We start from the raw sequence: 24572 nt of genomic DNA on the forward strand, positions 1-24572 counted from the left end.
GCGGCTTCCATCGACAACAACCAACTACAGTCACAAGATGGCAGTGATGTAAAAGATAGATGAAAACAGGCACAGGTTTTATGACAGAGCATGAGAGGAGAGGATTTTTTTTTAACTTTAGTAGGTTTTTGATGTTTATTTTTAGATTTGACAAGGCAAGCACTGCCTGCTTGTCCTGTTTTTAGTCTTGGTGGTCCTTCAGTATTTCCTTCTCAGTTCTGGTTATTTCCTCTTTGACTTTGTATTTAATTTTCTGTGGTGTCCTGTATCAGCTTTACTTCCTGGTTGCCATTTCCTGATTGTTTCCATTTTGTGTGAGAAGACATGTAAAAATCAGACACAAGTTTGAAACTTATTGGTTGAAATCATCCTCAGAGGTATGACTGTCAATGCCTAACTGTAATACACAGTGGAGGCTCTTTCATGGTTTGAGGCAGCATTTCAGCCAGTGATACTGAGGATCCTGTCAAAACTGATGGAATTATGAATAAAGAAAAGTACTTTTAGATTCTAATGCACTGTGCAATACCAGCCGAAAAGCATCTGCATGACACTGGCTTCACTTTTCATAATGATGCCAAACACACTGCTATTGCAGTAAAAGAGTAAAAGGATACGTGCACAACAAAAAAAACACAGTGGAGCTCTATCAGTCATGGCCTGAGCCTTCCCAGAGCCCAGACCTCAACATAACTCAAGCAGTATGGGATCATCTTGGCAGAATGGACTAAAAAGCACCCAACCTTCAACAGAGATGTAATATAAGGTAAAAATCATTTAACCTTATATACTACAGTATACATTTGCAGATGTTTCAATGACTCACTGCCCTTATCTCTCATTTTCCAAGACCTGTTTGCACAGTACTGCAAGGTTGCAGGGATATATAGAAAGTGCACATATTTTAGAAGGAGAAATGACCAACATAATTTCTTGGTTGGCTTCTGCTCACGTGCCTGGATGTGATATCATGTGACATGGTCAATCAGTATGAGTGTTTCTTGCAAATTACAGCGAGTGTTGTTTTGGTTATTTGCGTGAGAAGACATTTAAACTTATGATCCGGAGAGAAGGGGCCCGAAAGAAGGCAGGGAGAGCTGTGGTCACGTGAGTCAAGTGGCAGCAAAACAAGCACATAAGTAGAGCAAAGTAATATTCAAAATAAAACCAAACGGCTAATTTAAACCGGTATTCACCACACAGCTTTGCCAACATGACTTTATTTTGAAAAGTTTATCAGCGGAAGTAGTGTGTCTCATTAAATATAGCGTGACGCAACTACAAAGTAAAAATCTCCATTTTGAAAAAAGAAAAAAGGAATCGTCGGTAGGGGCGTGAGAGAAATATTTTATAGATAGTGGGGAAAAAAGGAGCAAACGGTGTTTCAAAAAAACTAAGTGAGTTTTGTATGCGTCGAAAAGGTGTGGATACACGTTTTTTCTGCTGCTGAAATGGGAAACTGTCATACCGTTGGACCAAACGAGGCCCTTGTGGTTTCAGGTAACGTAAACGCTTCGTGGTCGATGTGTGTTTAGCTGCTAGGCGCTTCAGGGTCGCTGAAGTAGAAGAAACGAAAAAATGTTTAATATAGCCATTATACGAAAAGCAACTAATGGCTTTTATTGTGTGCATTATAAAATAGAAAATAACGTGACCTGTTATATCACGGTAAAATCACCATGTGAAGCACTAAAGCGGGCGACAGCCCCGCGATCCTTGCCTCTTTAGGAAATCAGACGCATCTCCATGTTTTCTTTTCCCACATGTTGACAGGAGTACATGTATCTGGACAGTTAGGTCGAAATTTGGTAATAAGTGGACGAGCCAGCGTGTGTGTCTTTCTGTATTTTTCCCCAGATAATTTATATTCTAGGTCCGCCGATTTCCTCTGTTAATACTCTATTATTGCAGTATTTCATCCGATTGCAGTGACGCTTGTTCAAGTACGAATACTAGTTTGTCAAGCAGCCTTTAGATGGTTTTGGTTTCCGCTGTTTATATTTCGGTTTCTACATGTGTGCTCACGAGTCTGGCTTTATATGATCATTTTAGTAAGAGTCAAACAAGCGTAATGTAACAGGGTAGGAACAGGACCACACGAAGCTGGACTTGATGTTTATTTGCACTGGTGGCTCACTGGTACTCTTGGCCTACAGGACTACAGCAGGATTAATTGAATTATGAGAGAAGGGCTTGTGCACGCTCCCGGATTTGCAGACTGCGTCTGTCACCACTGATGTTTCTAATACCCATAACACAGGGTACACAGAATATAGTCCTTAAATTTTTAAAAGCTACTGGCCATGTAGAAAACAAAACAAATATTAGAACCAGATAATAATAATTTCATGCATTCGCTATTGATTGTTTGAGAATCCTACTGTAGGTTCAAACTACGGTTTGGGAACGTGTTGCAGGAAAGATGTCCAGCATGCCTCTGTAACTGAATCGTTAAGTGCCGTTTCCTGTCTGATTCTCTTGTGATGAACAAATAACAACTTTGGGATTTTCCATTGTGCAAAAACCAGCATGTAATTCATCACTTCGAGGAATGTTGATTAAGAGCAAAGTTGAGTGGGTGTGAGTTGCACATTCTGATCCTATGACCCGATTAGTCTCGGATGTCGAAAAGAAATAGCTTTGCTGTTTACATGTTTAGGGGCCAAAACACAACGTACTTTTCATGGCCTCAATTGTATATTAATGCCACCATCTCTCCATAGTGTGATTTAGGATATGCATGGCTTTTTGTCAAGAAAACTGAAGCTGGTAAAGGATTGTTTGTCGTTTTCCTAAAGTGTCATTTATTGACGTGGTTTATTGACCTGTAGAATAAATGCATTAGCAGGATAGTTGTCGCTTCAGCATTCCTCCATAAAATCAGTATGTTGATAATCATGTGACCAGACCAGAGTTACTATAGTTTTGTTTTTTTCCAATTTAGTTTTTATTTTTATTCCATTTTTGACTTTTTAAATCAGTTTAGTTTCAGTTTGTTACCAGAGTGGATTTTTTTTGTTTCAGTTCAGTTTTTATTGTGTGAAAATGTTTAGTTTTATTTTAGTTTAATTAGTTTCAGTGTTAGTTTTCGTCTGTTTAGTTATTATTGTATAAATGGGCATATGTCAGAGGCAAGAGGAAAATCAGTACAGGTATTACAGTAAATACACTATTTTTTGAAAGTCGTTGACTTGCAGTCTTTTACACATCCAAAATATCAATAAACACAGCCAATGACTCGTGTAATAAAATCAATAATAAAAGATAATAGTAATAAAACATGTAATAACATTTTACTTAACTAAAAATTACTAAAACTAAGACTATTTCTCCCTATTTTTTTCATTTTAGTTAGATTTAAACATTTACAAAATTGTTTTAGTTAGCTTTATTTTATTTTATTTTTTTATTTTTTAAAAAAGTCTAGTTTTTACTTTTTAAGTCAACTAAAATGTTTTTCACATCTAGTTCTAATTTTACTTTAGTTTTAAACTATAAAAATCTTGACCTCTTGTTCAAATTTAATTTAAATTAAATTTTATTTTAAGGTTTTGAGGTAAGAAACAGTAATATTCAGGTAACGTGATGTCCTGTATTGCAGTCAAACTTAGTTATGGTATCACAGTAGTCACAGTTTTACCAAGGATAGTGTGTACTTTTTCTGGTTTATGTACACAAGTGCTGCTGTTTCCTGTCAGATGTTAGTCAGTCAGGCAGCAAAGTGCCCTGTTGTTGGAAGCTTAAAGGCCTGCTGTGTCATAAAGGAAGAGGTCTGCTACAGACCTATAATTTCAGATGTTGAACGGTTTACTAAAAGTATTTGAGTTAGGGAAGTATGTGTTAATAAGGATAGTCTACTCCTGGCCATCCTCCCCTTTCTGTTATCATGTGACAGCTGAGAATGTCACACTAATCACTCATGATTACACCATGACGCTGAGGCTAGTGAAAGGGGCTGCCTAACATAACTCAGTCTCATTTGGAAACTCTTGTCAGTGTCATTTTTAGAGGTTAGGAGGGTAATGGCTTATAAAATATTGAAAATAGTTTTATTGGTTCTGCAAACTTACTGATGAGGTGGCTCAACAGGTTATATTTAATTAAATGAACAACCGCTATCAGAGAAATCCCATGCTGCACCACATGTGCAGCATGTCCCTTCATATTTTAGTCTCTGTTGTTTGGATCAATATTGAGATCTTACATTTTCAACATGATTGCTGGATACATTTATATCTTCAAAACAAAAAAATGTATTTTTATGTAAATGTATTTTCTTGCTCTTAATAAAATATAAACTAACATTCAAGTGAACTAAACAGCAGCCTGGCAGAATTTGGACTTGGACTCTGGTGAGGCAAAATGAGAGAGGTTGTGCTGAAAGGCAAAACGAGAATTATTGCAAAACAGAATGCATCACAATAATGATGATTATTATTGTACAATTAAAACTGGATAATACGTTTTAATTGTCCTTGGAATCCACAGTTGTAATAATAACAAACCCACAAAATCAGAAAGAATGGTTCCATGAGGCTGATGTATTTAAATGAGAGCTTGAGTGTTTCACCCTTTACCTGCTTTGTTTTGGAGAACCTTTCTCACGTAGCTGCTGTGGGTGATGTGGTTGGAAGATTGAGAGAAGGGTTTTTGGTTTTCTGTCTTAAAGCTACACATGATCCTGTTTAGAAACTGAGTGCAGAACAGAAAAGTGGGTCACTAATTGATCCTTTTCAAAACAGTGATACTAATTTCGGTTTGCATTAAATTTGCTTCTAGAATTAGAAGTATGCATTAGTATGAATTCGGGTGGTTTGTGCACAAAGTTTAAAAGAACCCAGACTGGATGTCATATTGAAAAAGTCACATACAACAGCATGTGACCTTTTGCTACATTGATTGCAGCCATGTGATGTGTTTTATATGTGTTGCTCCAAAGGTGGCTGCTGTGGCTCAGATCAGAAGACTTATGTCGTGGGAGGCTGGGCTTGGGGCTGGTGGCTCGTCTCTGACATCCAGAGGTAAGATCTGTCTGTTCTAGCTTTAACCTGAACAAATGTGCTCACAAACTCAATCAGGAAACTTTTAAGATGAGGGTATCTGCAGGTCCCCACAAAAGGTTCTATAATACCTTTATGTCCTTATGGTCATGACTCAAGGTTTTTTAAGAGAACAAACACAAAATAAAGATCTATGAACCATATGAAGAGCCATAATCAAGCAAGTTATGAGATCATTTGTAAATATTCATGAATGGTAATTAAGGCTGCCACAAACGATTATTTTGATAGTTGACTAGTCACCGATTATTTTTGCGATTAGTCGACTAATCAGATCAACTGCATCCAGGGGACGTAAAACATACAGCGTATGCAACCAGCAGCAATCTGCTCTTAGAGACTAACCATAGCTTACAGGCTTTAAGCGGTTTTAAGGTCTGTGCTAACTAAAAATAAAGACAAGATGATAGTTGATTAAAGTTTAATGAAATCTGCAGATTGTTTCGTTGGAGTTTAATAAACTCAGTCTCGTCTGCTCCTTGCTATCTAAAATATAACAGGACACCGGAGTATATTCTCGAGCATCTCACACTTCTGATAATCAGTTGTCTGCTTGAGGTTTATTCAGCTGTGTAAAAACTATAACTTTAATCTCAGCCAAACTGATTTACTCAGGAACAAATAAAATACTAAAAAAAGCCAAACAATAACATTTTTAAGTTATCTAAGTGACTTATATATCATGTTTAACCTGAGTAGCGAAAGACAGCGGTGGGTTTGAAAACGATTTGCCGGGAGTCCGGTGCTCTCATGGGCTCTAGTGAGCCTTGAACCCCGGCTAACTATCGAGCTAGTGGGTAACAGACGTCTCCGAAAACGTCGGAGCGCTTTTGAAAATATGTGGTGTCTTGATAAACTGAGCAGATATTTGAGGTTTACACAGCTACATTCTCGTCTGAAAATATGTTAAACGTTTATTTTGTGACCCAGAAAGAATAATAAGAGTAATATTAAAACTAACTAGCTGCCGCCATCGTTGGCAACTGCGCTATGAATTCTGGGACACAGCTTCTTCTTCTTCGGGGTTTAACGGCAGCTGGCATCCTTGTACATGCAGTGCTGCCATCTTCTGTTTCAGTCCGTTATTACACTCTTAAATCCTACTACTTATTCCTGCGTCTTTTGGGATCTTACAAAGCTTCAAACGACGCGTCGACTATTAAATTAGTCGTCGACGATTTTAATAGTCGACGTAATTGTGACTAGTCGACTAATCGTGGCAGCCCTAATGGTAATAGTTGTATAGGATTTTTTTTTACAGGGTTTTGCTGTTCAGAGATCTTTTAAGTTAATAAATTCAAGAGTTAATTTGTTTTCCCACCTTACACTGTGAGTTAATCAGATAATTTCAACAAAGACATGGTGATGTAGTATACGTGTCCTCTTTATCTAATTAGATTATGTTTGGCTAGACCCCTTTTATTAGGGCACATGCCCCTGTAAAATCTCAGCTTTGCATTTTGAGTAACAAGGGCTTGTGTTTGGATTTTCAAATAGATAGACAGATGGATATCTGTCTATCTATCTATCTATCTGTCTATCTATCTGTCTGTTATATTTGTGCACATTAAGTAGTTGACTTAAGTCATTACTTTTGTTGTTCAGTTATGGTTATCGTTAAGAGGAGAAGAGTGCAAATGTGCAATACTTTATCAGTTCAGTCTAGTTTCCTAATAGTTACGTGCAGGCTGTGATTTTAGCCCTAAAACATACTGAGAATGTAGATATTTTATTAAGATTGCTATATTTTTACCTTTTAGCCATAAATTCCTCAGTAATTGTTAGTGATGCAGCAGTATTGCAGTGACAGTAGGCCAATAGTGAGTTAAGTAAAGTTAACAAGTAAAGATCATATAGATTTTTAAGTTTTCTTTGGGCTTGCTCTAAACAACTGTGTTGTCGACTTTGTATTAAAACAGAAGCACTAAAAGAGATTGTGTATGTCCTCATTAGAGTAAGGATTTGGATCAGTTTGAAAGAATGATTGTCACATGATTACCCGTTAACAATCTCAGATGATCTCTTGTGCAGTATCAAATTATCAAATCAAGACATCAAATTATATGAAACTAAAAGTTAATAAAAAACTCAGTTTAATTTTGTGCAAGTCATTTTGTAACTTTATTTTATAACGTGTGTGTGTGTGTGTGTGTGTGTGTGTGCACACCTAAACATATTACCATACATATACACACACACACAAAACAGAAGACATTATTCAGAGTTTAATGATGAATAAATAAGCTATTTGTGGCTAATAGAAACGCTCTAATATTAGAAACTAGTGTTTAACAGATTAGTGAGAATTGCAGCTGAGTATAGTCTGCTTTTTTCCAGCCCCAATGAAGAAGCATTAGTGGAAAGACAAACAGATGTTTCATAGTGATGATCTGAGGGAGAAGTACTAACAATATTTGTAAAACTACTGTAAACTGAAAATGAGCTAAACTCCTGTTCTGAAATAAAAGCCATCAAAGGAAATATAAACCTGCGAGAAGCGACTCACTAATGGTTTCATAATGAGCTACACCAAATTAAATTTGTGCCTCTTTGTTTCTCTGCCAGAAACCGAAAACAAGCTCTTTAGTTGGCTCTTGTTCATATATATTCCATATCAAGAAATAAAAAACTGCTCCTTTTGTTTTTGTTCAGATGTCATATGCTGTATAGCATAATCCTGTAAAAAAGCAGCATTGATACATCTAGTCTGTGGAAGTCCTGATATTAACTATCTTTTGTTTGCCTGCCTCTTTATTTCAACTTTGCTAACTTGCTTTGCTTTGTGTCATATTGATCTTGCCCTTTCTCAGTCCTTGTGTGCCTCCTTCACATCCATTTCGCTATAAGTGCTGCTCATTGGCTCTAGTTGCTAGGAAACATAGTGGTTTGACCTTAAAAACAAGATGCAAAAGTTGAAACATGTCTGGATTTATCTCCATTTAGAGTTAAGTAGTCTCAGGAATCCCTTCTTATATTTTTAGTATTAATATTATTAAGAGCAGCAGGAAGGATCTTGTGCCACTCAGAGTAGTAGTCATCATGTCTACTAACAGCCCTGTGTGCATAAGCCAGTAGCTGGACAGCATTATTATGGTGCTGGTGGTGGTGGAGGACTTCCTGCTTGTGATGCAGTAATCTTGTTAATGTTGAGTTGAGGCTCCTCACTCATTGATCCAGTTCTCTTGGAAAGAAAGGAAGGTGGAGCTGTTCAGCAGAGAGTCTCTGGTTCCCAGTGTTGCTGCAGTCATCCTCCCATGTCTTTGACTGAAACTGACCCAAACAACTTGGTATGAATGTAGTGTGTTTATCATAATACAAGGGTGGTAAGCCTCTTTTATCTGCTCTGAAACATAGTCATATGTAAACAGTTCAGTGTTGAAGCACGGGATAGGATCGTTTGTAATGGACATTCCTGTGTATTTGTGATGCAAATGTAAAGGATCAAGGATCCTGTTAACACTGGCTTGATTCCATTAGTGATGTTGTGTGTTATCAAACTTCATTTAAATTGTTTATAACAGCGACTATGACAAAAATTATGGTTTTAAAAGCGGTATCATCAGCAGCACATCATATGTAAAACAGGCTTAAAACCAGCAAAGCAGAAGGGCAAGTTTTGTGTTTTGCCCTTTCTCTCTTTTCTCTGCCTCTTGACCTTGGCTACTGATATTCCTAACAGCTGTTGTCCAACTTACTGTTTTGCCTTTGCTATCCCCGCTGCCTGCCTGCGTGCCTGCCTACGTAGAATGTCTCTGGAGGTTATGACCATCCTCTGTCGCTGTGAGAATATCGAAACCTCGGAGGGTGTACCCCTGGATGTGACAGGGGTGGCTCAGGTAATGCATTTCAGAAGGCTGTGGGGGAAAAAAAGAAAAAAAAAAAGCAGTGGCTGGTGTTTGAGGCCGAAGGAAGACAAAAGGTGATGGTTCAGCTAATCGGCTAACATTGTCTGTGTGTTTTCATCCTCTTTTCTTCTTTCTTCTGCAGTCAGAGGAGATAATCAGCTGTTAATAACTTTGCTGTAATGCTGTGCTCTGAGTCACCTTCAGCAACGGGGCCTCTAAATGAATGCTATAGAAATTAAAAAGAGGATATCAGAAGTCCAGAGACCAATCACAACTAATATAATAAGGCTAATTTTTAAATCAAATGCAACTCCTTAATGCAAAATCGATTGGATTGTGGATGGCATCTCATTTTGCTCCGTTGTTAGTGATCTGGAGTCCTTGGGTGAATGGTTTCACTTTGTCTTGTTTTTCTTTTCTTGTGTTCTGTCCCTTCCCCTCATTTGCTTTCCCTGAGATCATGTCAATTTTTATTTTATATTTTTCCACATTCTTCACAGGATAACGCTTGAGATTATGACCCTGCAGCCCAAGTGTGAGGATGTAGAGACAGCGGAGGGTGTAGCTATTACTGTCACTGGGGTGGCTCAGGTAAATCACCACACATTTTTGGGACTCCCAGTTCAGATTTCACTAACCCCTCCCTCCCTCCCTTTCTCTGGCATCAGCCTCTAATCACAGCTGAGGTGGTATTTCATACAGGGGTCTCAAGTGCGTATGTGTAACATAATCTGACCAAGCTGGAGTCGAATTGACAATAGCACTGTGTCAAATGCTTCCTTATTTATTTTTGTAAAACCATAGGCAATATTATACAACTTCAGCTGGTATTCTGTGTCCGAGTCTTCAAACTTGATTTTCTGATTTGTAATTTGTCACCCCACTGCTCCCTGCAGCAGTACACCCCCACCAATTTTCTATGCTGATGATACAGTGTTATTTTCAGTCTTTCAGTGAATTAGCATGGCACACAAAAATGGGTCTATGAAAAGCCTAATTGGTGTTTTGCGGTCAATCTCAGTATATTATGTTATTTTGTATGCTGTTTATTTCTGCCTTTTTTTTTTTTTTTAATGATTCAGTTCTGGGTCTGTCACATTTTTGTTTAAAATTCACAGACGCTAAAGAATAACTTGGGTAGTCACAATACCAAAACATCTGAGAAGCAGTGTATCATATGTTGGATCCATATTATTACACTAGGTGTCACTGGAATTTGCAGGGGAGTTTTTAAATAGTCATCTTCTTGCGCACCTCCAGACTTCTTCCAGTGCAGTTGCTATTCTCAGAGGCTCTGTGGGAATTGTGCTCTTATCTTTTTCATTCGTGCCTCTTCAGTGTGCGCCGCCCCGCACACCAGGTATAGCAGAATTGGCTCGGTTTGTCCCCACCATAACTTTTTTCTTTCTTCTGACCACTACTCATGCTATGGCTGGGTCGGAATTTTCTCCAGGACCCAGATTGACTACTTTTTCTTTTCAAATATTCATCTATTGCTATTATGTGCTGCTTTGTCTCACTCGCAGCATGACTATGTCATTTTTTTTCTTCGTCTTCTGTTTTACTGGCAGTCGGCAACCCATTTAATTGGAGGAAGAAGAAGCCAGTTGCTTAGAGTACCAATCAGGGGAAACCAGATAATCTTCCATGACCCCTTGATCATTTCTCATGGCACACCTATGTGCTGCAGCACAGTGGTTGGGAAACACTGCGATAGAGGACTCTAAATTATTGTGGATCATAATGCAGGCTCTTACTACCAGCCCAGATTTAGGCCTTACTGCCTGGCATGAACATTATAGATTCTTTCAAAGAAAAGTCCTCTTTAGTCTGTGGATCGTAGGACGAGTTCCACTTTTCAGTGGTCTGAGATGACAGTCATGTCAGTTTTACAGAAGTTGATGTTTTCTGTCTTAAACTACTTAAAGTCCTCATGAAAATGCAGACACACCTGAAATTTCTGTGTTTGATTTTTTTTTTTTCAATTGTTCTGATGATGTAAATAATATTTGGAAATTGGTTAGAACAGGACCCCCAAGTACTGAGCTACCAATAGCAGCTGCAGTGTTCCAAAGGTGCCCAAGGAGACATGCTTCAAGGGTAAATTGTCCAGATTTATATAATCTCTATTTATTTATTCATACTTAGACCCCTGTGTTAAAACCACAGAGTCAACTTTTATTATAAGACACTTGCCTCACTCTATAACAAAGAAAAAACCTGAGCACTTTCCTGTTACACCATCCAGATGAACCAACAGAGATACCTCATCAGATTTTGTTCATACCGTTTCAAATTAATAATGTACCAGGTTGAAATTGTCCCAATAAGACTTGAAAAGGTGACAGACCTTTCTGAAATGTTAAAATTAGATTTTGAGGCATGTTAAAGAGAAAGGCCACCGTAAATCACATCTTTTTGTACATCTTCTCCACTCACAATAAAGATATGGACACTGACTAATAACATTGTTTTGCTTAATATTGAGAAGGAGATAAAAGTATTATTAAACATTTAAAAAAAATATTTAAGCAGTAATAGTTCTTCATCAGTCATAAAAATGCTATGTGCTTACACCAGGGGTCAGCAACCTTTAAGACCCAAAGAGCCATTTGAACCTGGTTTCCACACAAACGAAAACACTGGGAGCCGCAAATACTTTTTGACATCTAAAATTAAGATAACACTGTATATATTGTTTTTTACCTTTATGCTTTGTGTGAACAACTAAGGTGTGCTGCTTATGAAATCCATGAAGTGCTATAGAGAAAGTTACATTTTATTTATGTAATTAACACATTTTGAACTCTTAAAGAAATATAACGAAAGGAAAGCTGAACTAAAATGATCCATGTAGCAAACAAAAACTATTGTGAGCCGCCACCCTTATATCGCCTTTGGGCTTTTGGAGCCTTGACCTGACTTTTAAAAAATAATTGGGGAAAAAAAGCACTATGCTGCTAAAAGAAAAATAGATATTTGCAAAATTCTGCCTAAATATGTATTTTACCAGGTTAAGATGTGTGGCGGGGCATTGTCAGCAGCGCCGCTGCAAGGGAGGCGGACGCACCTGAGCGGCACCCGCAATCATGCCTCGCTGCCTTCACGTCTGTGCCATCTATGCTGTTGTTGGTATGTGTCGGGCTGTGAGCTGAAAAGCTACAGCTGGCTGTATGCTACAGCAACCGTGTATGAAAAGTGGTCAATAAAGAGATGCTGAAAAGCATGTTCATGCAAACATCATCGGGTCTGCCGTGATATGTTTACAATGGGACTTCTGCTCCTGAACCTCTGCGCATATCCCATATGCGCACAGCGTCTGCAAATCGGGGCTGTACGAAGTCACTTTCATCTTTACGCAGGGACTGTAAGCTGTCATCTGTGAGGCGTGAGCAGTGTTTGTTTTTAACATAGTTCACGGTGGAGAACAGCTGCTGACATAATGTGGATCCGAAGATCCATAATTGGCCTACCTGGGGTTGAAAGTCTCGATAAATGCACGCCATTTCGGCAGGTATACCGGCTTCCGCGAGTGAGACGCTTATTTAGAGCGATGAAAAAATAATAAAATATAATTTTATTTTTATATTTCAATATCACAGTAATCTTCCAATTTAGAAGTACAAGTTTAAAAAAAAGAACTAACATAAATAAAATACAGTTCAGCTAAATACTTCTAATTTATTTTCCCAAACCACGCCGAGCTGCAGTATAAGGACTAAAGAGCCGCAGGTTGCCGACCCCTGGCTTACACCATAGGTGCCCTCCTAAAAATCGTACTGCACATCAGGATAACAGTGACTTCAGCGATACCAAGGCTACAAGACCGATAGTTCAGCATTGCCTCTACACGTGCCTGATGCTGATTGGCACTGTTTGTAGTGAAAATAGAAGCAAACTGTCTTATCCTCTGCAATTGTCTCTTTGTTACTAGAAGAAGAAAAGGAGGAGTAGCGGGGCTACAGGGTGACTTTTTAACTAATAGCTTCTTTATGCCCTATGCCGTTTAGGTCTGCCATCGCAAACTTTAGCAGCACCATTTAAATCAACATTTCACATTATTTTTGCTGTCTTAAATGTATTACTTAAAGCTACTTTCAGCTGCTCATTTATTCACAAGTGAAGGTTTTACTTGCAGAGCAGCATGTACAGGATTTTTCTTTCCCCAGTTTATGATGGCAAAAACTTATTGTTGACTCTTCACTCTAATCATTCTCTGCTTATTCAAACCAATTCTAACTGCGCCCTGGTGTGTCAGCTTATGGTAATTCAAAAATAGTAGAGAATATTTGCATTGGTGAACTAATTATTTCGTGTAACACAAAGCAAACCTCATAACCTCGCTTAAAGCAGTGCATGAAGTAAAGTAAGCACAATACTGCACAGCTGCTTTCATTCTGTCAGTCACATTAATGCCACAGATGCTGAAGTACAAATCAAAACCCATGTAGCCAGGCAGCGCTCCCTGGCCTTGGACTTTGCCTATAAACAGAGTCAAGACTCCAGAATGTCTTATTTTGCCTTGTAGATACTTTTTAAGCACAAATGTTGACTGAGTTCTAATTTGTAATAGAAAGCAATTATTTTGTGGATTTTCTGTTTAAGAAAATGTACGTATCATCACAGTGTTTTGTGCATTTCCATATCTTGCTCTTAATTACTTCCTGAATTTTTTCTTCGCCCGCATGCCATTAGTTCTTTTTGTTTGAATGATGACGCCTCATTATCAGTTCTCTGTTTTGACCACCATTTTGCCACTGTATGTTCCTCTTCTCTGTGTTTTTCTACATGTGTGCTGACAATGAGGCCACTGTCTGGAGTTGAAACCCCCCCCCCCCCCCCCCCCCCCCCACTTTCACACAGTTTACTTCCAGCAGACTCATAATGATGTCCGTCAGATTGGTCCAGTCTAAGCCAAAGCCACTGTGAAATTTGTGTCCCATGGTAACAGCAAAGTCTTTCCTAATTCAAAGAGACAAATGAATTAGACTTGGTGGGAGACATCCATTTAAAGGAAATGAGCAGAATTTCAATCTATGATGTGCGTTTCATTTCTGTATTGAATTCGTCAATCATATTTTGCCTTGTTACTTTAGGTAGGACTGTTTTTGAATCCTTCGATAACTTAATAGTCAATTTGCACTGGAACGACCTAACAAATTTTAAAAAACAAAACTGTCTACTGAGATTCTTTTCTGTACAGTCTGTGCATTTAGAGGAGGCAGGAGGAAGGGTGGTGTTACAAGTTGGAGTGGGGCTAGGTAGCAGATTAAGAGCTCAGGGCAACAAATGAAAATTGTTCAAGTCTTTATTCCAATGTCAGCCGTTGCACAGCGCCCCCTGCTGTCTGTTAGAGCTTTCCTTGGCTGTCTTGTGGCCTTTTCTGTTTTCTGGAAGTGACGACAGTCTTTCCTGACTTTGTGTTGCCCTTATTTCTGTTATGAGTGCATGTTGTAAAACATACCCATGTGCAGACCTCTCGCCTAAGGACCCAGCTCACTCTTTTCTTTTCTTACAGCTCTGATGGACAACAATTTTATCCCAAACCTTTTTAACCCATTTTTTGATTACATGACTGTCTGTTTGTAAATGATCTGTCCTTCTATCACTGACTGTTTCTATCTTTTAAACCTCAGGTCAGTGACATTCATTTTTCTTTGTTTCTTTCTTGTTGTTTTTTTTTTTTTTTTTTAAATGTTACGTGTCCATCATATTTTTCTCCCCTGTTTATTTCTATATATTTGAATTAACCTTTGCAACATTGATGTGAAAATCTAAGTCCTTGCATTTAAGAAGAGCAAAAAAATCTAAAAGCAGAATACTGACTTCATCTGACATTAGACGGCCATGTATTCTGTAAAAGCCATAATAACATTTCCAAAATACTTTTATTGAAAATGGAGAGATGCTGTAAAAAATTATTTACTCCCTTCCCAATTTCTTAGATTTTTGCATCTGTATCGTGCTGACATGTTTCAGATCGGCAAACAAATTTTAATATTAGGCAAATATAACTCGAGAATGAGACAACATACGATTTTCAACCTGATACCAAAGGTCCATCTACTAAAAATCAGAGGTAAAGTTTTCTCAAAATCTTGTGAACATAATAAATCGAGAATGATGTCACCTGTGATTTTCAAAATGATGAGAAAGGTGAATGTAGTAGGAGGCTGACGGGTAGCACTGGCAGCCAGCAGCAGTCTGTCTAATATTGAAATTGGTTTGATCTGAAACATGTTAAAAAAATAAAATAAAATATTAATTAAATACATTTCACGGCATTGTATATAAATAAGTATATCAATTACAAGAAATTTGTTTAAATGAAATGTGAGTCGTGTGGATCGACTTTACCCAAAGGCAAACTAAGAAAGTATTGTGGAACATTTGTTTGGCCATGTCATTGATGGCTGACAGTTTTGGCTTCCTCTTTTAGGTGGGCTGACAGCATACAAGATGTTCTTCAAACATTTTGCTGATTACTATGTCCATAGTTCTTTTCATGTGTAAAAAGCACAATGACATACATACATCCAACGCATACTGGCATAATAATAATAACAATAATAATAACAATAATAACAACTGTTATTATTATTATTATTGATATTATTGTGAATTTTAGGCTTTGTAATTTCAGCTCTTTGCATTACTGATGCAATGAAGGTGAACAGAAAAAAAAACATTCTAAGTAAAAGGATTTTAAAAAATCTTTGTATAATATTAAAAGCTAGTATGTGTTGTCCTTCTGTGTGCCACACCTGTGTGTTGTGCCTGTCTTTGTGTATTCACAAACACAGGCACAATGAATGATGTTCTCTGTCCATGTTGGCGTTAGGTGAAGGTGATGACTGAAAAAGAACTGCTCGGTTATGCCTGCGAACAGTTCCTGGGAAAGTCAGTCATAGAGATCAAGAGTGTTATCCTGCAGACCCTAGAGGGTCACCTGCGTGCCATCCTTGGTGGGTAGCTTCTCCAAACCATATGGTGACTCTGTGGTGTTTTCTTGCTTTTTGTTCTTTTTGGTATCTGTGCCATATGACTATGACAGTGATTGGAGGATTTTTTTTTCCCCCTCTTGACATATTGGCCCTATTTGTCAGTGTGTTTGGTTTTATTCAAATGTATTACAGGACCATGATTTTTGAGGCACTAAACACACTGACCGATCTTCCAGGCACGCTAACTGTTGAGCAGATTTACCAAGACAGAGACAAATTTGCCTCCTTGGTACGAGAGGTGGCAGCACCTGATGTTGGCCGCATGGGTATCGAGATTCTCAGCTTCACCATCAAGGTATAAGAAAAAGAACATCAAGTTCATGTTATTCTGACTCTATTTTTCAAATATTTGTTTGTTTGTTTTTTAATTTCATTAGGTTAACTGCCTAGAACTGTGTACATTAGTGTTAACCTTTCTTCCTTAAAGGATGTATATGATAAAGTGGACTATCTGAGCTCGCTGGGTAAAACTCAGACAGCTGCAGTACAGAGGGATGCAGACATCGGAGTAGCAGAGGCAGAGAGAGATGCTGGCATTAGGGTAAGAAAAGCTTTAAGACGACGTTAAAACTTCTATCATCTATTGCTAATGGCTATTATTACATTAAGAAACCACCATACAGCACCTGATCCATCTCTCTGTCATTAGTTGTTGCACTCTGTCTTTTACAGGAAGCTGAATGTAAGAAAGAAATGATGGATGTCAAGTTCATCGCAGACACCAAAATGGCTGACTCCAAAAGAGAGCTGGAAATGCAGAAAGCTTCTTTCAATCAGGAAGTGAATACAAAGGTATGAAGTTGTGTTTGTTGGGTTGAATGTGTCAGCAACAATTGTGAAAGTTTACCCTTTTAAAAAAATTCCTGCTTCTGTAGAAAGCTGAGGCGCAACTGGCATATGAGCTGCAGGCAGCTAAAGAGCAACAGAAGATCCGTCTGGAGGAGATAGAAATTGAGGTGGTGCAGAGGAAAAAACAGATCAAAATTGAGGAAAAGGAGATTGAACGCACTGAAAAGGAGCTCATCGCTACTGTGAAGAGACCTGCCGAGGCAGAAGCCTACAAGATGCAGCAGCTGGCTGAAGGCCAGAAGTGAGTACTTTGCTGACAAATCCTCTTATCAGTCAAAAAGAAATCACTTTCAGTGAGAGGGGGAAAATGTTAAAGGGCTATTTCATCTATTTCTTAACTGAGACAGCGGGGGTGTAAAGACAATTTTTTAACCGATAAAGTCGGTCTATTTCATCATTGAATAACTCAACTGGTGAAAGACTGCTTTGTCATGAGGACGTGCAAAATTTATACAGATTCTATTAGAGATGACGATCCGATAAGACGGTATCGGTCCGATCTGCCTAAATTACTTCGATATCGGAGAAAAAATAAATGTAATCGATCCTAATATCAGAAAGCACCTCCAAATTGCAACATAACTCACCTCCGTTAGCACTGGAGCAGTTGTGAAGAGCGGCTGTGCATGCAATGTTCTGATAGCATGGAGCTTCACTAGCAACCCGGCATTTCATCTCCGACAAAGTTATCCCCCAGAGAAGTAAAGCAAGTGTGTAAGTCCATCTCTGAATGTTTGTAAAGCATTCCTGCATTAAGCTTAACAAACGATATATGGAGCGACTGCTTCTTCTTGCTGCTACTTCAATCGTGAAACTGCTTAACGATCAGCTGATCGGCTTTTCTGTCGCGAGTCCGTGTCTCTAGTTTGCTTTTGGCCCACTTTGCACCAGAAAGAGGAAACCAGCGGCTGAACAACAGCAGCACGTTTAAGCTTGATCAGCTGTTGTTAGAATTTATTTAATATTACTTTCTACTCGAGGATCTTTTTCTACGTAGCTGACGCTGGTAACTGTGCAGGGGCGGATCTAGCAAAGTTTAGCCAGGGGGGCCGATAGGGCATTAACAGGGAAAAGGGGGCACAAAGACATACTTTACTTTCTTATTCTCATTTAAAATGTCTAGCTTTTAATAAATAATTATCTGACACCCAAAGTTTTAATTTGATGCAAAATGAATAGAAGTCCATTACTGTATATAGTAACTATTAAGTCTAATATATATACCCTAGTAAGCTATAGTACTTTTTCCTTTGGGAAGGTACCATCTGTGCAGTCTGCAATTTTGTTGAAGAAAGATGTTGAATCTATTTAATATTTCTTGAAAAATAATTTATTTCTGTGCATTTTTTTTCACACTGCATCAAATTAAGGTTGATTACATCGATTAAGCATCATGAGGTGGAGCGTGAGGGGTGGTTCCCTATTTTTTATTTATTTATTTTTGTTGTTGCTGGGAGTTGGAACCCTATTAGTTAGGTTGCTTAATATTTACGCTAAGTACTCTTTAAAATACCAGAATAGGGAGGATGGTGTAGGTTTAAGTTTATTAGATTGATCAGTATTGCTGAACTATGAAATATTTTTTTTTGCATACAGGTATAACAGAATAGCTTTAGTGTAGTTGTTGTTTTAAACTTGAGTATGAACTTATACAAAATGCAGCAAGATATTTAAAAAACAGTTTTGTTGATGTAAAAACAACTAATATGGGCTACTCTTGCTTGTGCTGTTATTGGTCCATCAGCTGGTCATGCAGAAGACAAAGTTATAACCTACAAGAATTGAACTGAACCTGAGTGTTAAAAACAGTGAACTGTTTCTGCTTTTCATGCTGTATTTTTAATCTTTGAACATTTTTTTTCACACTTCTCCCATTCCTATTGAAATCTGCTGTTGCTCCTTTCCCTAAAGCAGAGCAGCTGATTAGTTGGACAGTGGGCCCCAATCTTTATCAATATCTGAAATTATTGTGTTTTTCTAATGCTAAAAAAAAATGCCACATATAGCTCAGCACCCAAGAAACATCATAGTAATATTAATTATACTGCTATTTATTATTCATTCTCACATATACCACGTATAATGTGTAATGCCTGTTTATGTCTGCATGTCAAAGGTCGTGTGTCTATTAGTAATGAGATATTGGTTATGTAAACCAATAAAGAATTCTTTTGCTGTCCCTCTAACACTGATGTCTGTCAGGATGAAGAAGGTGCTGACAGCACAGGCAGAGGCTGAGAAGATCCGCTGTATTGGTGAGGCAGAGGCTGCCTCCATTGAAGCTGTGGGGAAGGCAGAAGCTGAGAAGATGAGGCTGAAAGCCGAAGCCTACCAGCAGTATGGCGATGCTGCCAAGACCGCCTTAGTCCTGGAGGCTCTACCCAAGGTTTGTGATACAGATTTATAAAACAGTGCCATTTGTGGATTTTTGTTTGGTGTTTTTTGTTTGTTTGTTTTTTACAGTGTCTACACCATAAGAGCTTTGAGTACCAAAGTGATTTTATGAACTTTTTCGGACTGTTTAGCAGATTGGACTAGCAGGTTCTCTGGTCTCTGTGATCAAGGTTATGACTTTTTCAGAGTGGACTGCTTGGATAGCAGGACAGCCTCTAATATTTTTGTTTCATCACAATTCAGTTATGAGGAAGAAATTGTAGACATATGGTTTCTGTTTTTTTTTGTTTTTTTTTTGTTTTTTTTTCGTTGTGATATAAACCATTAACAAGCAGCTCAACTTCAGGATTAGTTTTAGAACAATTACACAATTATAACTAACATTTCTGTCTTACAAATGCTAGAGAAGCATTAATTGTCTCACATGTACTGTCTTTCTCTGATAACTTTGAACATAGACTTTGTTAAACATTTAGCATTTTTACTGAACAGAGCTGCAAAGGGTTTGATCTGTTTTTATCACATGATTACTGTCTTGGAAAAAAATAAATAAAAAAATCAGTCCTCAGTTATTGAAGGTCTCAAACTGGTATTCACACTGTTTTTCCAGATTGCTGGTAAAGTGGCTGCACCTCTGTCCAAGACCAATGAGATTGTCATCCTGAGTGGAGAAGGCAGCCGTGTAACTGGTGAAGTGAACCGTCTATTAGCTGAACTCCCGGTCTCAGTCAATGCCCTCACTGGGGTGGATCTCACCAAGGTAAGAAGGCACTGTACTGTTCAGAGCTCTCTGCTGAATATGAAACATAGTACAGAGCTTTTTTCTCCCCCTTCTGTCAATGAAAGTAATTACACAAACACACTTGCCATATGTTTATGATGGGTGTAGCCAATAAGGAAAAGTTAAACCACTAAGTAATCTGCGTTTTTAAGTGTTATAAGTTTTTCCGTCATACTTAGAGTTGCTGTCTGTCTCCATTGCAATCACTAATTGCCTTTTCAGGCAAACATATTTATAAATTATGACATTGGCTTGTTGGGTCCATAAGCCTGCAGTTAGATCCCGAGAGACTTAATCACCATATGTGGGTTTGTATTGAAAAGGCTTTGGTGCAGCAAAAAGTCACTTTTTTGTTTACTGCTATATGTCATCTTTATGGTTAGTTGTATATTTGGTTAATGATTGCTTATAAATAAATAAAGTCTCTGAATACTTTTGGTTAGACATAAATATTTTTTCTCCCCATCTGCAAGCTGCAATTTCCATGCTGTCAGCTCATTATTCACTTCTTAAGAGACTTCCCAAAAATGTAGCACAGGAATGCTGTGCTGTTTAGGAACCGTCTGGGAAATCAAATGGAGAATTTCACCACCCACATATGAACAAACTCTGACAGTTATTACTAAACACTGAAACTTTTGTTGTGTAAATAAGCAACACTTTGTTAGCACAGCCAGAGTTGTATTTTTAGCTTGTTCAGTGGCTCTCGAAGTGAGAGGAATCAAGGCAGCTTTAAGAAGCAACAGATGCACTGTACTGTGTACTGTAGTTATTAACACTTTACATCCTTTTAAAAATTACTTTTGTTTATTCGTGTTACAGACACAATGAATATATTTGTAATGAATTTCTGGAGCAGGACCACACCTCATACATGCCCCTTCCAGTTCTGTCTATATATGAACCCCTGCACTGCACGCTGTTTGCACTCGTTTTCACGCCCCTCTCTCCCTTTTCCAATTCATTCTCATTAGTACATGAGGATCTGCCTCATGTAATGTGTTAATGTGCTAATCATTGTGATCACACAGATACCTCTGCTCCAGAAGATGACCACCCCACAGAGCCAAGCAGCCTTCTGATGAAGCAGGCCTGGGACTCGTTATTCTCAATCATTTGCTGTGTATCTGCCTCAAGCATGAAAACTTTGTTTAGCCCTTGACCCCTTATGCAACTGCCTTTGACCAGAAACACTTGACACCAAATCAGAGGTTTTTATATTTTTAAGAGGTTTTTAATTTTCTAAAGGAGAAAATAATGGGGCCTTACCTCTGAAAGATCAGATTGTTTGTATTTTCTGTTGTTTTTAGTTCTTGTTTTAAACACGGTCACCCTTAATATTCTGCACTAGTTAGCCAGGATTATATGCTGCAGTTCTTCGCAGTCCTACTAAATCCTTCATAGATTAAAAAAGTCCAGACGCAAAGTAGGCGAGAGAAATTCAGACACAGAGAACTAATCAGAATACTGTACTCCTCTCCAGAGCTTTCTAAGTATATGCCTGGAATTCAAGCATATGTTCCTGTCTGATGTGTTGACATTCATTGATGATTGGAAATGGAGCAATAGGTGCGGCTCCTGCCTCTTAATTACACAGTCATTCAGTGCTCAGTTGTTGAAGTAGTTTGCAGTAGACTGAACAGAGTGTGTATTTCCCTCTTTGCTTTTAAACAGACTTCTTAAAGATTAGTGTACTCACCGTGATTATATAGATACAATGACACGTTACCTGTTACCAGTCACTTGTATGATAAGGCTTACCTCGCAGGATGTTATGTTGTCTGTCTTCTTGCTCCTATGTGCAGTGCCTGTTCACCACTCAAGTGCCCAAACCAGACGAAAGCGGTTTGGCTTTAGTTGGATTTCTGTCTGACTGTATCACTGTTATAGATGAATGTTGTTTGTTCTATGCGTATACTGACAGCAGTGCTCCCGCTTCTCTTTTGTCACGTTTGGACATGTCAGCATAAAACAAAGCCATATTTGGAAATGATTAGCCCAACAGTGACCCTGCATGCCCACCAAGGCTACTGAACAGTTCTGTATTACCTCAAATGGCATGTGGTGGACATTCAGGGTCTGGGCTTTTTTTGTGTGTGTGTGTAATTTCTTTTGTCCTGTTCCCCCGCCTCAGATAAACTTAGTCTTGCTAACATATTTCCCAGATGTCATTTGTGTGATTGTGTTATTTGTAATTTAAGGAGAAACTCCACAGTGATGAAGGAAAAGCATCGTCACTCTGACCTCTGTGGGTTAAGTTCCCAGTGCACCCAGTCTGTGATGACAAAGCAGGAATGTTACAGTCAGTCACAAGTTGGGAAACAAGCAGGTGATTTGATTGTAAACACTGTACGCAGTGTTTGTGCTCAGGTTTGTTCTCAGTTTGATGGAAGCAAAGTGAAGTTCATGTTGGGGTCTGAGCAGCTGGATCTGTAGCTGTTTCTGCTGCTGCATGTCAAAGAAAACATGATTTGTTTTCATGTCAGATTTCTACTGTAGTCTGTTACTGTGATAGAAAATGAAACATTTCTTTAAACATGTTCCGATCTTGGCAAGTTCTGCGCGACCTTGAGATGATAAACAATTAAGAGTTTCACAGGTTTAATCATTGCTTGTAGATTTGGTTACCCTGTTGTAAGGTTATATAAATTCATTCACCTTTATACAAAAGTCAGTGTTCAAAGTAATTGTTCAGTATCAGAAGTTTTGACATGTACTTGCAAGTTTCAACCTCTAGATGGCAGAATCTTAGCATGATTTGAGTCTCAGTGAGTCCTTTGTTGCTACATGTCCTAAATCTAAATGTTGTACTTTTGTACCATCCTTCTCTGCTTTCCCAAACCAGCTTATTGTGCACAGCTGGCCTGCCCACCTCTGAATTAATTTTGTGCCTCTCATAAACAATATTGTGAACATTCATTAACCACTTTTCCAAATCTGTGACCATAATGTTGTTTTTTTTTTAATTGCCAGTGATCATTAATCGTACTGTTTCTCTCCTCTGTGAAATAAACACCGTCCATGTGGCTCTTTTGGTCTGTGGCAAATTTCATCTTGTTTCTGTTTTTTCCCACATTAATGTTACAGTTCCACCTGTTGTTAAAGTGTTGTATTTGTGCCTGAAACACAGTTATGGTGAACCTTTTGATGTTTAATGTTCCTACTGTGAGAAGCCGCTGTTTACCGATACAGGTCATTCAGACCTGTCAAAGATCAGCTGATAATGAATTCACTGTCCCGGTTTGAAGCTGGAGTGCAGATTTCACTGCAGTGTGGATGAGTGAGAGTCGTCATTTTAATTCAGCTGGACAGCAGATGACTGGCAGTTTTCTTCTTCACTCAGGCGCGACACTGCCTCTTACTGCTGGTCATACGGCCAAATGTGGCTGATCATGAAAATTTCCCAAATTTCACCAAAAGTACTCACTTAAAAGTAGAATGTCTTTTATTTTATGTCTGCTTCAGTCAGCAGGTAACGGAGGTGTTACATGCAAGTTGCCGTTGAAAGTCATCATTGTAACATTCACCAACGGCACCATTTCTGTCTGCAGAAGACATTGTATCTGAACAAAATGGTTAACAACTTCTTGTTTGCATTGCTCCTTTTATTTAGACAGAATTCTGTACACAGTGCCTTTGTTGAATAATGTTGGTCTACTTAAATGTGCAGATAGTTGAATACCATTCATACACTCGGAAATACTGACAGGATGATTTGTTATACTTTTGTTTTAGATTGTTCAAACTCTATTATACCTGTACTTTAACATCTATCCTACTAATGTATATTGGAACACACACAAGTATGTATGTATGTATTTAGATGATAAATGAAGCATTCTAGCATTATTCCTTTGTAACCTGGACCTCTTGAAGGTCATTCATTATTTTCGCCAGCAAATGTAGGAAATGATACCTACATTTGCTTTGTCTTATCAATGTAGTGGCAACCTCTGAGTAGCATTTGAGAGGAGAATGACCAAACATTATGCCTTAACTCCTGTCTTCATGTGAAACATGTCCGTCTGTCAGAGATAAATGTAACTTCTATAAAATGATATTGTGAATATATTTCTCATGGTCTTGGATCCAGCATGGCATTTTAAGCATGTGTCCATGTTATTCTGCGTTGTGTTCCACCCTCTAAATAAATGTTTTACCACTTACTGTTGACCTCACTGTCTCAGTTAAATTAGGAGGGTTTCATCTCACACTCAGTGCCATCTGCTGTATTAGTGACGCCTAGGGGGGAGGGGGGGGGGGGGGGGGGAAGAAAAGTTAAGGAAATAAAGGATTTAGGATATTATTTAGATGAAAATTCATTAAAAGTGCAACACAATTACTATTATTGTTAACTTACAAGGTGTGACTGAATATTGAGATTACACAGAAATTTAAGCTTCTATGCAAACTGTAAAATGTAGCTAAAGTTACGTCGAATCAGATTTTAACAGTATTGTGCCCAAACGTTTGTTTGTGAGGGACAGCCAATCATGTCATGTCTACTTTAAGTCAGTTAATGGGGAGTTATTTTATGCAAATAATTGTTTTAAGAGACACTGCTTTTGTTATTTGTCATAAAAAAAATTAAACAAAACAGTCTGTGACAACAAAATATTTTTGGTGTTGGGACCTTACA

General features: G+C 38.2%; 1 protein-coding gene across 4 annotated transcripts; it reads left to right on the forward strand.

Annotated features, from left to right (window-relative positions):
* The first annotated feature begins 1287 nt into the window (after positions 1 to 1287).
* Positions 1288 to 24099, forward strand: LOC120723251 (flotillin-2a). 4 transcript variants are annotated; one of them, XM_040014594.1, is made up of 11 exons: positions 1288 to 1500; positions 4940 to 5021; positions 8806 to 8896; positions 15747 to 15870; positions 16086 to 16204; positions 16337 to 16450; positions 16582 to 16701; positions 16785 to 16999; positions 18961 to 19144; positions 19763 to 19912; positions 20965 to 24099. In XM_040014594.1, the coding sequence occupies exons 1-11, from the start codon at positions 1452 to 1454 to the stop codon at positions 21013 to 21015; spliced, it is 1299 nt and encodes a 432-aa protein (XP_039870528.1). In that variant the 5' UTR covers positions 1288 to 1451; the 3' UTR covers positions 21016 to 24099. The 4 variants fall into 4 exon arrangements, with proteins under 4 accessions (XP_039870528.1, XP_039870527.1, XP_039870530.1 ...); XM_040014593.1 differs by lacking the exon at positions 8806 to 8896 and adding an exon at positions 9406 to 9496 and having other exon boundaries at positions 1289 to 1500; XM_040014595.1 differs by lacking the exons at positions 1288 to 1500; positions 4940 to 5021 and adding an exon at positions 9406 to 9496 and having other exon boundaries at positions 8836 to 8896.
* The last annotated feature ends 473 nt before the right edge of the window (positions 24100 to 24572 follow it).

This window comes from Simochromis diagramma, unplaced genomic scaffold, assembly GCF_900408965.1.
Source record: "Simochromis diagramma unplaced genomic scaffold, fSimDia1.1 OVJJ01000676.1, whole genome shotgun sequence".
Taxonomy (NCBI): domain Eukaryota; kingdom Metazoa; phylum Chordata; class Actinopteri; order Cichliformes; family Cichlidae; genus Simochromis; species Simochromis diagramma.

Coding starts and splice junctions, on each gene's coding strand:
- LOC120723251 (XM_040014594.1), top strand. CDS start 1,452: ATGGGAAACTGTCATACCGTTGGACCAAACGAGGCCCTTGTGGTTTCA. Junction 16,205..16,336: donor TTCTCAGCTTCACCATCAAG/GTATAAGAAAAA, acceptor TCTTCCTTAAAG/GATGTATATGATAAAGTGGA. Junction 16,451..16,581: donor AGAGAGATGCTGGCATTAGG/GTAAGAAAAGCT, acceptor TGTCTTTTACAG/GAAGCTGAATGTAAGAAAGA.